Source organism: Tachypleus tridentatus, chromosome 9 (genome assembly GCF_004210375.1).
Source record: "Tachypleus tridentatus isolate NWPU-2018 chromosome 9, ASM421037v1, whole genome shotgun sequence".
Lineage (NCBI taxonomy): Eukaryota > Metazoa > Arthropoda > Merostomata > Xiphosura > Limulidae > Tachypleus > Tachypleus tridentatus.
The window spans coordinates 168,957,099-168,971,333 of NC_134833.1; the positions used below are offsets into that span (position 1 = coordinate 168,957,099).

The 14,235-nt window shown below is 31.7% G+C and overlaps 1 protein-coding gene across 1 annotated transcript; it reads right to left on the reverse strand.

Moving 5' to 3' along the window:
- Positions 1-4,663: 4,663 nt before the first annotated feature.
- On the reverse strand, positions 4,664-11,494 carry LOC143227583 (uncharacterized; the record flags this gene model as incomplete). Its single annotated transcript, XM_076459013.1, has 3 exons — positions 4,664-6,678; positions 10,314-10,485; positions 11,394-11,494. Coding segments are annotated over 3 exons (1,343 nt in total), but the record flags the coding sequence as incomplete, so codon positions are not given.
- Positions 11,495-14,235: the final 2,741 nt, after the last annotated feature.

Genomic DNA, 14,235 nt, shown 5'->3' on the forward strand with positions numbered 1-14,235 from the left:
GGGCAAAGTCAATGTTGAGCAAATCAAAGCTCCAATTACATTCAGGGTGAGTGTATATCCATGCATACGTATATAATAGCCACATGTCTGACCATCACACCCCATCTTATCTCAATGGTTTGTCGTAAAGAAAACTATATACATCAAAACACCTGTATTATCAATACTTTACAATTCCCAACGGGCCCGGCATGGCTAAGTGTGTTAAGGCATTCGATTCATAATCCAAAGGTCGCGGGTTCGAATCCAGGTTGCACCAAATATGATCGCCCTTTCAGCCGTGGGGACGTTATAATGTGACGATCAATCCCACTATTCTTTGGTAAAAGAGTAGCCCAAGAGTTGGCAGTGGGTGGTAATGACTAGCTGCCTTCCCTCTAGTCTTACACTGCTAATTAGGGACGGCTAGCACAGATAGCCCTCGAGTAGTTTTGTGCGAAATTCAAAACAAGCAATTCTCGACATTTTATATGAACATTGGTCCATCAGGTTTGGTATGTGAGACATTTTGTATGAACATTGGTCCATCAGGTTTGGTATGTGAGACATTTTGTATGAACATTGGTCCGTCAGGTTTGGTATGTGAGGAAAAGAATGAGATTTCATCCATTAAACCATGAAGAGAAAATAAAAACACCACAGAGGGTTTGGTTTGTTTTGAATTTCGCGCAAAGCTACACGAGGGCTAACCGCGTTAGTTGTTCCTAATTTAGCAGTATAAGACTAGATGGAAGGCAGCTGGTCATCACTACCATCTCTAACTCTTTTTACCCACGAAGAGTGGGATTGACTGTCGCATTATAAAGCCCCCACGGCTGAAAGGGTAACCATATTTGGTGTGATGGGGATTCGAACCCGTGACTCTCAGATTACGAGTTAAATGCCTTAACCACCTGGCCATGCTGGATCCCACAGAGTAAAATGTTTGAGTATATATACGATTTATATTTACATTTAATCATGTTGACATTTTATACGAGCATATTATTGTATCATGTTAAACAAATTGAATATCTGCCCTACAGAAATGATAACTATTAACAAGTTCTCACTATGGGAATTGTTTTCATGAACTAAGTAAAATAACAGGAAACATCAGCATGCAGTAGAAACAAGGAATCCTCAATAACCTCGTTACGTTATACGGGATTAGGGAAAAGTAATCTTGGAGACCTTATTTCTTTGTTATTAGACATGTATTTGTATGCAAGGATAAGGCAAGTGCAACTTCATTACTCATCTGGATCCTTACCAGCATACCCTCAAATTCCTTTTGGTAGGATTAGAATAAATTAATATATACCTCAGGCATGGTTAGATATCTCAGTCGAAAGGGTTTGGCCTCCCAGAGTTCAAAACTGTAATTAGATCCTAAATCAGTCAAGAAATGGTGGACCTATGAACTAAACGTTCATACTTGAAGGCCCGGTATGGCGAAGCGTGTTAGGGCGTGTGATTCGTAATCTGAGGGTCGCGGGTTCGCATCCCCGTCGCGCCAAACATGCTTGCCCTCCCAGCCGTGGGGGCGATATAAAGTGACGGTCAATCCCACTATTCGTTGATAAAAGAGTAGCTCAAGAGTTGGCGATGACTAGCTGCCTTCCCTCTAGTCTTACACTGCTAAATTAGGGACGGCTAGCGCAGATAGCCCTCGAGTAGCTTTGTGCAAAATTCAAAAACAAACAAACAATCGTAATTGAAAAAGTCAGAGCCGTTATGCCGCGGCTAAAAAGTCCGCTCGTTTACTTGTAGAAACTGAACACATTACATCAAAATCCAACCATTTTTGTCAGTATTGCAGTCTGTTCAGACTCCTTTGCTTGAATACAAACTTTAATTATATAGAATGTGAAAGGATATATGATATAATCCAAGTTTTATTTATTCATCACCACTTTCAGAAATCTCGCTGTTTAACCATTTCAATGGTCATCTGTTGGTATACTGTAGTTGCTATTACTGTATTTTACCTTGTGTGTTATTTTGTGTTTGTGCCAAAGATCTTTCACAGATGTGGAGGAAATAAGAATTTGAAACGTAAATTGATTTTAACGTCTGTTTCCGATTGGCCCTTACTTATGTTATTTCATCTGTGTAATTTTGTCAAACACCTAATTAAAGTAAAAGAATAATAGTGTCGCCTAACACAAGGGGCTACATCTGAGACACTGTGATAACTATGAAAGGTTTTGTAAAAAATCTTATAAGAGTTAGAATTTTATCATTTTAGCGTTTCATTACATTACTTGGGTTTATGAGGGTTTTACAGTATCAGCAAGTGGGCTTCTTTACACTTTGCACAGGACCTTCTATTGTAGCATACGTAATCTTTTTTTGTTTTTTTAAGAGTTGAACATGAATACTGAACTTCATATTACTATCTAGTTCAGAGCAGTGATGTAGATGTTACTGGTTTTCTTATGTTTTTCCTTATTGGTGTGTTTATTACCCTTGAGAAAGTTGTCAACATCTCCAATCTTACATCTACATTACCCTTGAGAAAGTTGTCAACATCTCCAATCTTACATCTACACTACCCTTGAGAAAGTTGTCAACATGTCCAATCTTACATCTACATTACCCTTTAGAAAGTTGTCAACATGTCCAATCTTACATCTACATTACCCTTGAGAAAGTTGTCAACACCTCCGATCTTACATCTACATTACCCTTTAGAAAGTTGTCAACATCTCCGATCTGACATCTACATTACCATCGAGAAAGTTGTCAACATCTCCAATCTTACATCTACATTACCCTTGAGAAAGTTGTCAACATTTCCAACCTTACATCTACATTACCCTTTAGAAAGTTGTCAACATGTCCAATCTTACATCTATATTACCCTTGAGAAAGTTGTCAACACCTCCGATCTTACATCTACATTACCCTTTAGAAAGTTGTCAACATCTCCGATCTTACATCTACATTACCATCGTGAAAGTTGTCAACATCTCCAATCTTACATCTATATTACCCTTTAGAAAGTTGTCAACATGTCCAATCTTACATCTACATTACCCTTGAGAAAGTTGTCAACATGTTCAATCTTACATCTACATTACCATTGAGGAAGTTGTCAACATGTCCAATCTTACATCTACATTGCCCTTTAGAAAGTTGTCAACATGTCCAATCTTACATCTACATTACCCTTGAGAAAGTTGTCAACATCTCCAATCTTACATCAACATTACCCTCGAGAAAGTTGTCAACATCTCCAATCTTACATCTACATTACCCTTGAGAAAGTTGTCAACATGTCCAATCTTACAACTACATTACCCTTTAGAAAGTTGTCAACATCTCCAATCTTACATCTACATTACCCTTGAGAAAGTTGTCAACATGTCCAATCTTACATCTACATTACCCTTGAGAAAGTTGTCAACATGTCCAATCTTACATCTACATTACCCTTGAGAAAGTTGTCAACATGTCCAATCTTACACCTACATTACCCTTGAGAAAGTTGTCAACATCTCCAATCTTACATCTACATTACCCTTGAGAAAGTTGTCAACATGTCCAATCTTACATCTACATTACCCTTTAGAAAGTTGTCAACATCTCCAATCTTACATCTACATTACCTCCAACAGGAATGTATACCACGTACCAATGCATCATGGATTTCTTTTAAAGGAATTTCATTAGGACAAATCTGCTTTTCCTTTAGGAAACAAACAATTTTCAAAGTGCCAGAAGACATAGTCACTAATTTAGCATGAAGTTGAAAGTAATATTGGTAATCCATAAGTTTGAAACTTACTTACAGGATTAATAGTTTATACTAGAGACAGATCAGCTGCTATGGTATTTTCAAAGATCCAACATGGCCAAAAGTCACACTAAGCTATGTAACTTGCCATGTTGGCTTGGTTACATCTCTACAAAGCAGCTAACATGTAGGAACTGACTATTACATGAGCAGGTCTAGACTAGAAGCATAAATACTATAGTACAAACATACAAGTAGTTCTGAACAGGACAGAAGCCTAATGTTTCAGTAGATGTAAGAAATACTTTAACCAACTGGTCATTCTCTCACAAAAGCACTTCCAGAGTTGAACACAGTATACAACATACAACACAGATTGTCTCTCTCCCAAGACTGTAAACCACATCAATTTATTTTCAGTAGAATATACAGTACTCCAGTAACACCTGATTAATGTTTCAGTTTGTTCTTTACTGTGACAATGTTTGTACATCCATATTGAGTCACCTTGACATCATCCAGTCTTGTCAGCATTACACAGAATATTATCATTTTTTCACTACTTAATTCAAGAGGTTCAGGTTAACGTCTAGTGTGACCTTTATGGCAATCCTTATTCTTTCTAAATATTCTGTAAAGTTCTGCTGAGTGAGTAATCTCTGGATGAGGATACAGAAGGTCTAATGGCATTTCTAAGTGTAATGTCCCGTAGCTTCATGGACTTTTAACCAATAAATTATAACTATCTTGATCCAACATTTTAGTATGCATATCCACAAAATTACCTAACTGATTTAACAGTGTATAATTGTAGCTATCAAACATACCATTAGAAGATGAATGAAAGGTTGTTATCCTGTTCTTTTTAATTCCAAAGATCTGATATATTTCACCAAATATAGTTTGTTCAAAGTTCAGATCCTCATCTGATTGAAGTTCAAAAGTCACACCAAATTTGCTTTTATTAAACTTTCTTGTTAGTTTTAAACTTTCTTGTTAGTTTGTGTTTCCTTATTAGAAACAACAAAACATTTTGACATTCCTGTAATATAATCAAATGTATCAGACATTCTTTGACAAATCTTTAAATTGACTTTAATGGTCTAATAAAACCACAACAAATATTAAAATATAAAATGTAAAAATAATTATGACACAATCTTTATATACAGGTTTCACACTTTATAAAACTTTTCAGCCTGAACTGAAATAGTATTGTAATTATACAATGGAAGTATAAATCGTATTCAATAGAAAAGTTTACAACAGACAAATTAACTTGAGGAAACATGATGGTATAGTATTACAAACAACTTTACCTTCAACTACTAACTTTCTTCTTTAATATCAATGACTGTTGACTCCATCTGGATGTAATTTTTATCTTCATGTTTCTTTTGTTGTCACTATCACATCAATCATAAATAATTCCATATAAAGATATTAATAATGAACTATACACAGATCTGCACAACTTAATCATGTCTCATCTGATTCAATAAACTTTGAACAATAATATCATTTAGTAATAGTTACAGATCATTACAAACTATATTTCCAACACAGTAAACAAATTTGTTTTCTATAAACCGTAAAACTATATCATTTGTCTCCAAAGTGTATTCTTTGATCCATTTTTCAGTTATAATTACTTAAGAATTAATTTTCACTTATTGTAAAAAGTAAAGGTTCTCACTCTACGCATCACTTCCTGATATACCTATTCACCATTTATTGAAAACTGTTTATCACACAACGCAAAAGTGTAAAATTACAATCACGTATGTATTTTTTCATGTTTTCTTAAACTAGAATTTTTTACAAATAGTTTCCCACAAAAGTCACAACTGTAAGGTTTCTCTTCATTGTGTATTTGTTCATGATATCTTAAAGAACTGCTTGTTCTAAAGTTTTCCCACACACTGCACAACAATAAGGTTTCTCTCCAGTGTGTGTTCTTTGATGTACTTTTAATTCCTCGTTCGTTCTGAAGTCTTTTCCACAAACATCACAACAGTAAGGTTTCTCCTTAAAGTGTATTCGTTCATGACTTTTTAAATTACCATTGGTTCCAAAGTGTTTTCCACAAACGTCACAACCATAACGTTTTTCCCCAGTATGTATTCTTTGATGTTGTTTTAATTCATTATTTGTTTTAAAGTCTTTTCCACAAATGTCACAACAGTATGGTTTCTCCTCTGTATGTCTTCTTTCGTGTCGTTTTAATTGACTACTTGTTTGAAACTGTTTTTGACAAACTGCACAACAATAATGTTTTTCCATAGTGTGTTTTTCTAGATGCACTTTTAAATCACTAGTTGATCTAAAGTATTTTCCACAACTTGAACAACAGTAAGGTTTCTCCCCAGTGTGTATTCTATGATGATATTTTAATGCATTATTTGTTCTGAACTGTTTTCCACACACTACACAACTGTAGGGTCTCTCCCCTGTATGTATTCGTTCATGAACTTTTAAGCTAAAATTACTTCTAAGTTGTTTCCCGCAAACATCACAACTGAAAGGTTTCTCCCCAGTATGTATTCGTTCATGCCTTTTTAAGTTACCATTACATCCAAATTGTTTTCCACAAGTTGCACAACTATATGGTTTTTCCCCATTATGTATTTCTTTGTTGTTTCTCAAACTTCTACCAAACCTAATGTGTCTACTACTAATTTCACATGTATACAGTTTCTTTCCACGTAGTATTCTCCTGTGTTGTTTCACATTATCAGATGTTACACTTCCCTTTCCACATGTTACATAACTGTATGTTTTTTCATCATCTTCATGTATATTAGGTTGTTTTATGTTACTTCCATTTAAATTTGTTTTTCCACAAACATCAGTGTTTAATCTTGAAGATTTCACATCTTTAAATAGATCTTCTTGTTTTAAAAGATGATAATCAGGATAACTGCTTCCACAACAGGAGTTCACACAGGTCTTTATATCTGAAATAAAAATATCTGATACAACACACATAATTTAAACTAGTTCTATTGGTAGGTTAAAGTGTGTATGTAACATTATTTTATAAAACTACATTCAATCTTAATATTATTTGAATGTTAAATTTCCTAAGTAAATATTTTAAAATATCTGTTTGGTATGACAGTTTCCACTGTTTGGTGTGACAGTTTCCACTATTTGGTATGACAGTTTCCACTGTTTGGTGTGACAGTTTCCACATTTTTTCTCACCTTTCCTCTTTTCTTTAATTCCCAATTTTATATTTATCTTGTATGCTAACTATATACATTGTAATGATAATAAACATAGCTAGTAGCTAACTGATAAAGTACATGATGATTTACTGTAGTTATCAGCTATTTGACCACATTAATTCCAGATGTACAATGTTAAGCTACAGCTACAGATCATCATGGATATTTGTTGGAGAATATAGTGAGCATTTATAGTCTCTGTTTAAATAAATTCTAGATATATAATGCACAGAAATAATCAAATAAATACCTAGACTAAGACATAGTCCCAACTAAGCATGTATAAAACTACCTGTAGAAGAACAGCTATTTCAAGTAAGGTATATACATCTAAATCACCAATTTAAATAAACCCTTGTGTATTTAAAAGTAATAAATCTACAAATGTGTAATAAAATTTACTGTTATGTGTACTGATTATCACTTCACACATAATGTAGAGGTTGGTTCCTTACTGACATTAACTGTAACGTGTACAAAACATTGATACATACACATTATGGCCATCTAGTGTTCATTTATAATTGGTTAGTAATTTCTGTTTTACCTTGTACTTAAGTTTTTTAACTCTTTCAGCACGGGCTCGATCCCTTGTAACCATTCTTTGTCTGTTATAGTTTTCATGATATAACTTTTAAATTAAAAATCATACTTTACAAAGAGTTTTCAGATTATCAGTAAACATTACAAGGTTTTCATATGTAAAATATCAGTTTTTTTACCAAATGTTTTTCTCATGGCTTTCCAATTTTTACATGCTAACCATAAAAAACCACCATAAAACAACCACCATAAAAAATATGCTTTTTTGCTCTAGAATGACTAAAAAGTATATGTCAAGAACAAATATTTATACTATATAGCTTAAGTGTCATAACATTATACATCAATACAGAAATATATTATTTTCATTTTATTAATCTTTCAGCCATGTCTGGCTAACATTACAAAAGTTACAATGATGAGGCCCATTTGCACACGTTATCTTATCCAATAATATAAAACTGACCTTTAGTCTTTGCAAAGTGGCCTGTTTTGGCTGTGTTTTAGTCGATTATTTTATAAAATACAGTCATATTTTAGTTATGATATATTATTTATGTACATACCTCAGTACTATTTATAAGTTTTTAAACTTATTTTTCTTAAAACACAGAACAGTAAATAATTAAGTATAGGTAATAATTATATCTATCACCTTTATACTTCTGTGCTACTTGCTGTAGATTGTTAAGCCTAATAAGATTTCACAAGTGGAATATGTGAAACAAAATTTTTTAAATGATTTATTTTTACATTTGAATATCAAAAACTAATAACTTACTGTGAATACTACAGATCTGAGTTATGATTTTGTAAGATATTATAGACTTTTTATTTGAACATCTTACTTAAACCAGTAATACATTTAATGTACCACATGGCAAACAAAAATTGATGTTTAGGTGTGTGTTTTTAAATATTTACTCTAAAATTAAAAAACTAAATTATTTATAATACCAAAACTTTAAAATTTCAATTATAATCTACAAACCTATTGACCTTCATCAATTAAAGTTCAATAAAATTTTGAACGTGAGCCAACAAATGTAGTAAGATGGACTTTGATCCATGCAAGGATGGTCAAAGGAACAACAGATATTTGTAACAAATCTAAGTACAAAGTGAAACTATAATATCATTTACACCAGAATTATGATGATGTTTTAGCTTACATAAAATGTAGAAAGAAGAAATTACGTTTTCAATACCTTTACTGTACATTATTTAGTATTCTACAAAAGGTTTAGCTGTAATATAACATTTTTATCATAGGATGGAAAGAATAAAAATAATAATTACAAACAGATTGTTTTTAGCAGAGTTTCTTCTCTTTCTAAGTCTTTGGTACATTTTTACATGTTTGTACAGTGTTAGCAGTCAAGAGTAAAGGTTCCAAAGTGTTTTGTGATGACAAGAAACCCACTTGAAGTAAAAATGTATCTCAGGACGGTTAATATGGGTATTAAAACTTTTATTAAAATAAAGCAGAGAACAATGTTTCGACCTTATGAGGACATTTTCTGTCTTGAGATATGTTTTAAAGTGTTGTTTGAACTAAATATTTAATGTTTTTGGTTTTTTTTGCCTGAATTTTCTTATTAGAGATAAGTCAATTCTTTGTGATCCACCTTATTATGGTTCATGATTATGATGCTATTTTCATAGTTTAACACTTCAGAAATACTTTCCTCCCAATTTTAAATATTTGTTAAAAAACATAAAATGGAACTAATATACCATGTTCAAGAGAAAGGTTTATGTTAGACTAAGTCTTCATTGTGGAAATATGATGATACAGTGTCACAACAAACTACTTTACTTTCAGTTCGTAATTGCAGGATTAATTTTAAAAGATCTCTCGTAACTGTAACTAGTTGAATATCACAAAATCTTCTAATGTTTTGTTTAAAACATGTTGATCAACATCAGTACTCTAAAGTTCCTGTTCAAAAACCCTAAATTTAAGTTAAATAAATAACTATAAATGTAAAGATCTTGAAAGATTAAATATCTCATAATTATAAAGTTCTTTTATCAAGTTTGGGTTTTGTTTGGCTCTTTTTGAATTTCACATAAACCTACAGGATGACTATCTACACCAGCCATCCATAATGTAGCACAGATAGTCGACAAAGGACAGCTATTCAACACCACCCACCACCAATTCATGGGCTACACTTTTACCAATGAACAGAGATTTATCATCCCAATATAACACTCCAAAGGCTGAGAAAAGAAGAATGTTTGGTTACATAGATTCAAAGCCACAAAATATGAGTCGAGCACCCTAACCAGCAGTCCAGCAAGCTTGAGACACATCTCTTCTACAAGATGCAGTGTAAGCAAGTGTTTCAACATAAAAAAGTAAAAGACAGAGGGTTCATGACCACCACAAAGTCCGAGAACCTAAAGGGTGTAAATATTGAGAAACTAAGTCATCACAATGTATTTTATATACAGATTGAAATATTAACCCATGGAAACCATTACTATCAAAGTCTATACATAAAGAACTACAATTATAAGAAAAACTGCAAAGCTTGAAAGTTTCCTTCCATTTCATTTTATGGAAATAATGACTGTTCACTACAGCCATTTCCACTAACTTACTAGTGACATATTTTGTCACTTGATCACTTCCTAACATTTCAGACAATAATTATTAAATAAAGGTGTAACATAAACACAATAAACACAGATCTAATACACAACAAATAATCTGTGTACATAGTTCAGTAACTTTAAAAAATTACCAAGTATCTAACGTAGTCTTTTAAGTTACAATGAATTTACAGTTTGCAGGAGACATATGTACTTACCAGATGTACTTTCCAACCTAGATTCAGTACATTGTTGTAATTCAGTTTTCACACTAATAACACCATATTCTGAATTATCCAAATCATCATCACTGTTGACACTAAATTTTGAAATGACCTCATCTTTTGGTAGGTCATGAGGCTGTTCTGTTTTAACTGTGACAAAGATATTCTAAAATAAAACAACACATTCAACAGGTTAATATAAAGAGCAACCAGTGGTATCACTAAAGAAAACACATAATATAATCTCCAGTTTATTAAAATACCATGACATAAATCTAATATTTAAAAATTAGTTATGTGTAACAAACAAAACTAAACTATTTTAATCTTTTTCAATAAGTCCAGAGACAAAGGAGATAAAATGTAGATAAAAGCAGTTTCATATGTGTTACGTATACTTTTAGAGAAACGTACAAGTAATGAAGACAAGAAATATCTAATAACCTAACATTTTCTCAAGAAATACCTAAACAAAATAGTTGTATGAGAATAACCTACTGACAACAAAAATAAAATGACATGATGTATGTAAAACATCTTCCATTTTCTGATGTTTTTATTTTACTAAAGACCTTAATTCCAGATATTACATGACAGTAAAAATAACAAAACTAAGGACAGTTAATATTAATGATATAATGAGTACAGTGTAACATCTGTTCACAGCCATTATTAATAAAACAAGAAAAATGTGACATCTGTGGACATCTAATGCTTACAATACAATAAAAACAGTGCAACGAACTGTATGACTAACTTTTATTTTAATTATAAGTATTATGTACTAGTACACTTGAGTACAGTGATCATAGTCTCCAGTTAACTTTTCAAGTTTATTTGTGTTTTATTGAATAAAATATTAAAATAATCTCTACAGTTTTATATCAACTTTTAATGGAAACTGTAAATGTTTTAAACAAAAATTACCTCAGTTTTTAATATTACAATACATGTAAGTCTAATGATTTGAAACACTTCAACACTCTGTTTTAGTTACATACAGTCCGAAAAGACATCTCTTCAGTTTCATAACAGTTGTTAATAAAAACTGTAAAAGTTCTAAACAAAAATTACCTCAGGTTTTCCTTCATCACAGTTCTCTTGTTGTTCCTCTTTCACTATACCAAACTTTAAAATAGTTTGTAAAGATCTTTGTTGTAATGAATCAGCTCCCCCTGTTGGTAGAAGTATAAATAGTGTTTATTTGTCTATAATAACACTGAATGTAAATTATGCTTCACTACATTATACTGAAATACAACACAATGTGTTTAGATCAACAGGTCTCGTGTACAATTTACTTTGTGGTACATAAGTATCCTGCCATCCATCTGAAAACTCTCTATTATCAGAAAGATACAAAACATAATTTAAAACATCAAGTGTAGAGTTAACTGTTAACTGAATAGGTCACATACAGTTACAGAGAAACTTTAACTTTCTGCTACAGCTACCAAAACACGTCATACTGTCCTAACACGACAGATATGAAAGTAAATTTTATATTTTGTGAAATGCATGTCAAGTTTGGAGACAATGAGAGAATCCACTTTTTACATGGTGTTCACTAGACTAAAGTGAATGTTAACCTTGATAAATGAACTTCTAATCTAAAAGTATCAATTCCTCAGGATAATAACAGTGATTATTTATTTTACAATGTCTGAAATAAAAATGGTTTGATTTTGTCATCAACCACATTGTAATACCATTGTTACTAAAAATAACCAAAACTAACCATATGGTACTTGAAGCCAAGCTATATAGACTACTAGGCCACGATAATTATAAGAAGCAAAATGTTTTGTTACATGGGTTATTACGTCTTTCATGACTACATTATGTTAGTGTCGCTTTCATTCCACGTGAATGAATGGAAACCTACAGAATGAATATCTCTATTACTCTAACAATATATTGCTACACTAGCAGAAAGAGCAAGCATGTTTGGAGACTGTTAAGTGGTCTAAAAACTAAACCATCACATGTTACAAACATGGCTGTGATCATGTTTATAATGAACTATGATTAATGCAAACTAGTGTTTGTCAAAACGTATGATTTATACATGATATCCAAACACTGCAGATGTAGTGTAAATACTGAACTTTGTAATATTGTTAACATCATCTTACACATATGTAGTGTAAATACTGAACTTTGTAATATTGTTAACATCATCTTACACATAGGTAGTGTAAATACTCAACTTTGTAATATTGTTAACATCATCTTACACATATGTAGTGTAAATACTGAACTTTGTAATATTGTTAACATCATCTTACACATATGTAGTGTAAATACTGAACTTTGTGATATTGTTAACATCATCTTACACATAGGTAGTGTAAATACTCAACTTTGTAATATTGTTAACATCATCTTACACACACGTAGCATAAATACTGAACTTTGTGATATTGTTAACATCATCTTACACACATGTAGTGTAAATACTGAACTTTGTGATATTGTTAACATCATCTTACACACATGTAGTGTAAATACTGAACTTTGTAATATTGTTAACATCATCTTACACACATGTAGTGTAAATACTGAACTTTGTGATATTGTTAACATCATCTTACACACATGTAGTGTAAATACTGAACTTTGGATATTGTTAACATCATCTTACACACATGTAGTGTAAATACTGAACTTTGTGATATTGTTAACATCATCTTACACATATGTAGTGTAAATACTGAACTTTGTAATATTGTTATCATCATCTTACACACATGTAGTGTAAATACTGAACTTTGTAATATTGTTAACATCATCTTACACACATGTAGTGTAAATACTGAACTTTGTGATATTGTTAACATCATCTTACACACATGTAGTGTAAATACTGAACTTTGTGATATTGTTAATATAATCTTACACATATGTAGTGTAAATACTGAACTTTGTGATATTGTTAACATCATCTTACACACATGTAGTGTAAATACTGAACTTTGTAATATTGTTAACATCATCTTACACATATGTAATGTAAATACTGAACTTTGTAATATGGTTAACATCATCTTACACACATGTAGTATAAATACTGAACTTTGAGATATTGTTAACATCATCTTACACAGATGTAGTGTAAATACTGAAGTTTGGGATATTGTTAACATCATCTTACACACATGTAGTGTAAATACTGAACTTTGTGATATTGTTAACATCATCTTACACACATGTAGTGTAAATACTGAACTTTGTGATATTGTTAACATCATCTTACACACATGTAGTGTAAATACTGAACTTTGTAATATTGTTAACATCATCTTACACACATGTAGTGTAAATACTGAACTTTGTAATATTGTTAACATCATCTTACACACATGTAGTGTAAATACTGAACTTTGTGATATTGTTAACATCATCTTACACAGATGTAGTGTAAATACTGAACTTAGTAATATTGTTAACATCATCTTACACACATGTAGTGTAAATACTGAACTTTGTAATATTGTTAACATCATCTTACACACATGTAGTGTAAATACTGAAGTTTGTGATACTGTTAACATCATCTTACACACATGTAGTGTAAATACTGAACTTTGTAATATTGTTAACATCATTTTACACACATGTAGCATAAATACTGAACTTTGTAATACTGTTAACATCATCTTACACACATGTAGTGTAAATACTGAACTTTGTAATATTGTTAACATCATCTTACACACATGTAGCATAAATACTGAACTTTGTAATACTGTTAACATCATCTTACACACATGTAGTGTAAATACTGAACTTTGTGATATTGTTAACATCATCTTACACACATGTAGTGTAAATACTGAACTTTGTGATATTGTTAACATCATCTTACACACATGTAGTGTAAATACTGAACTTTGTGATATTGTTAACATCATCT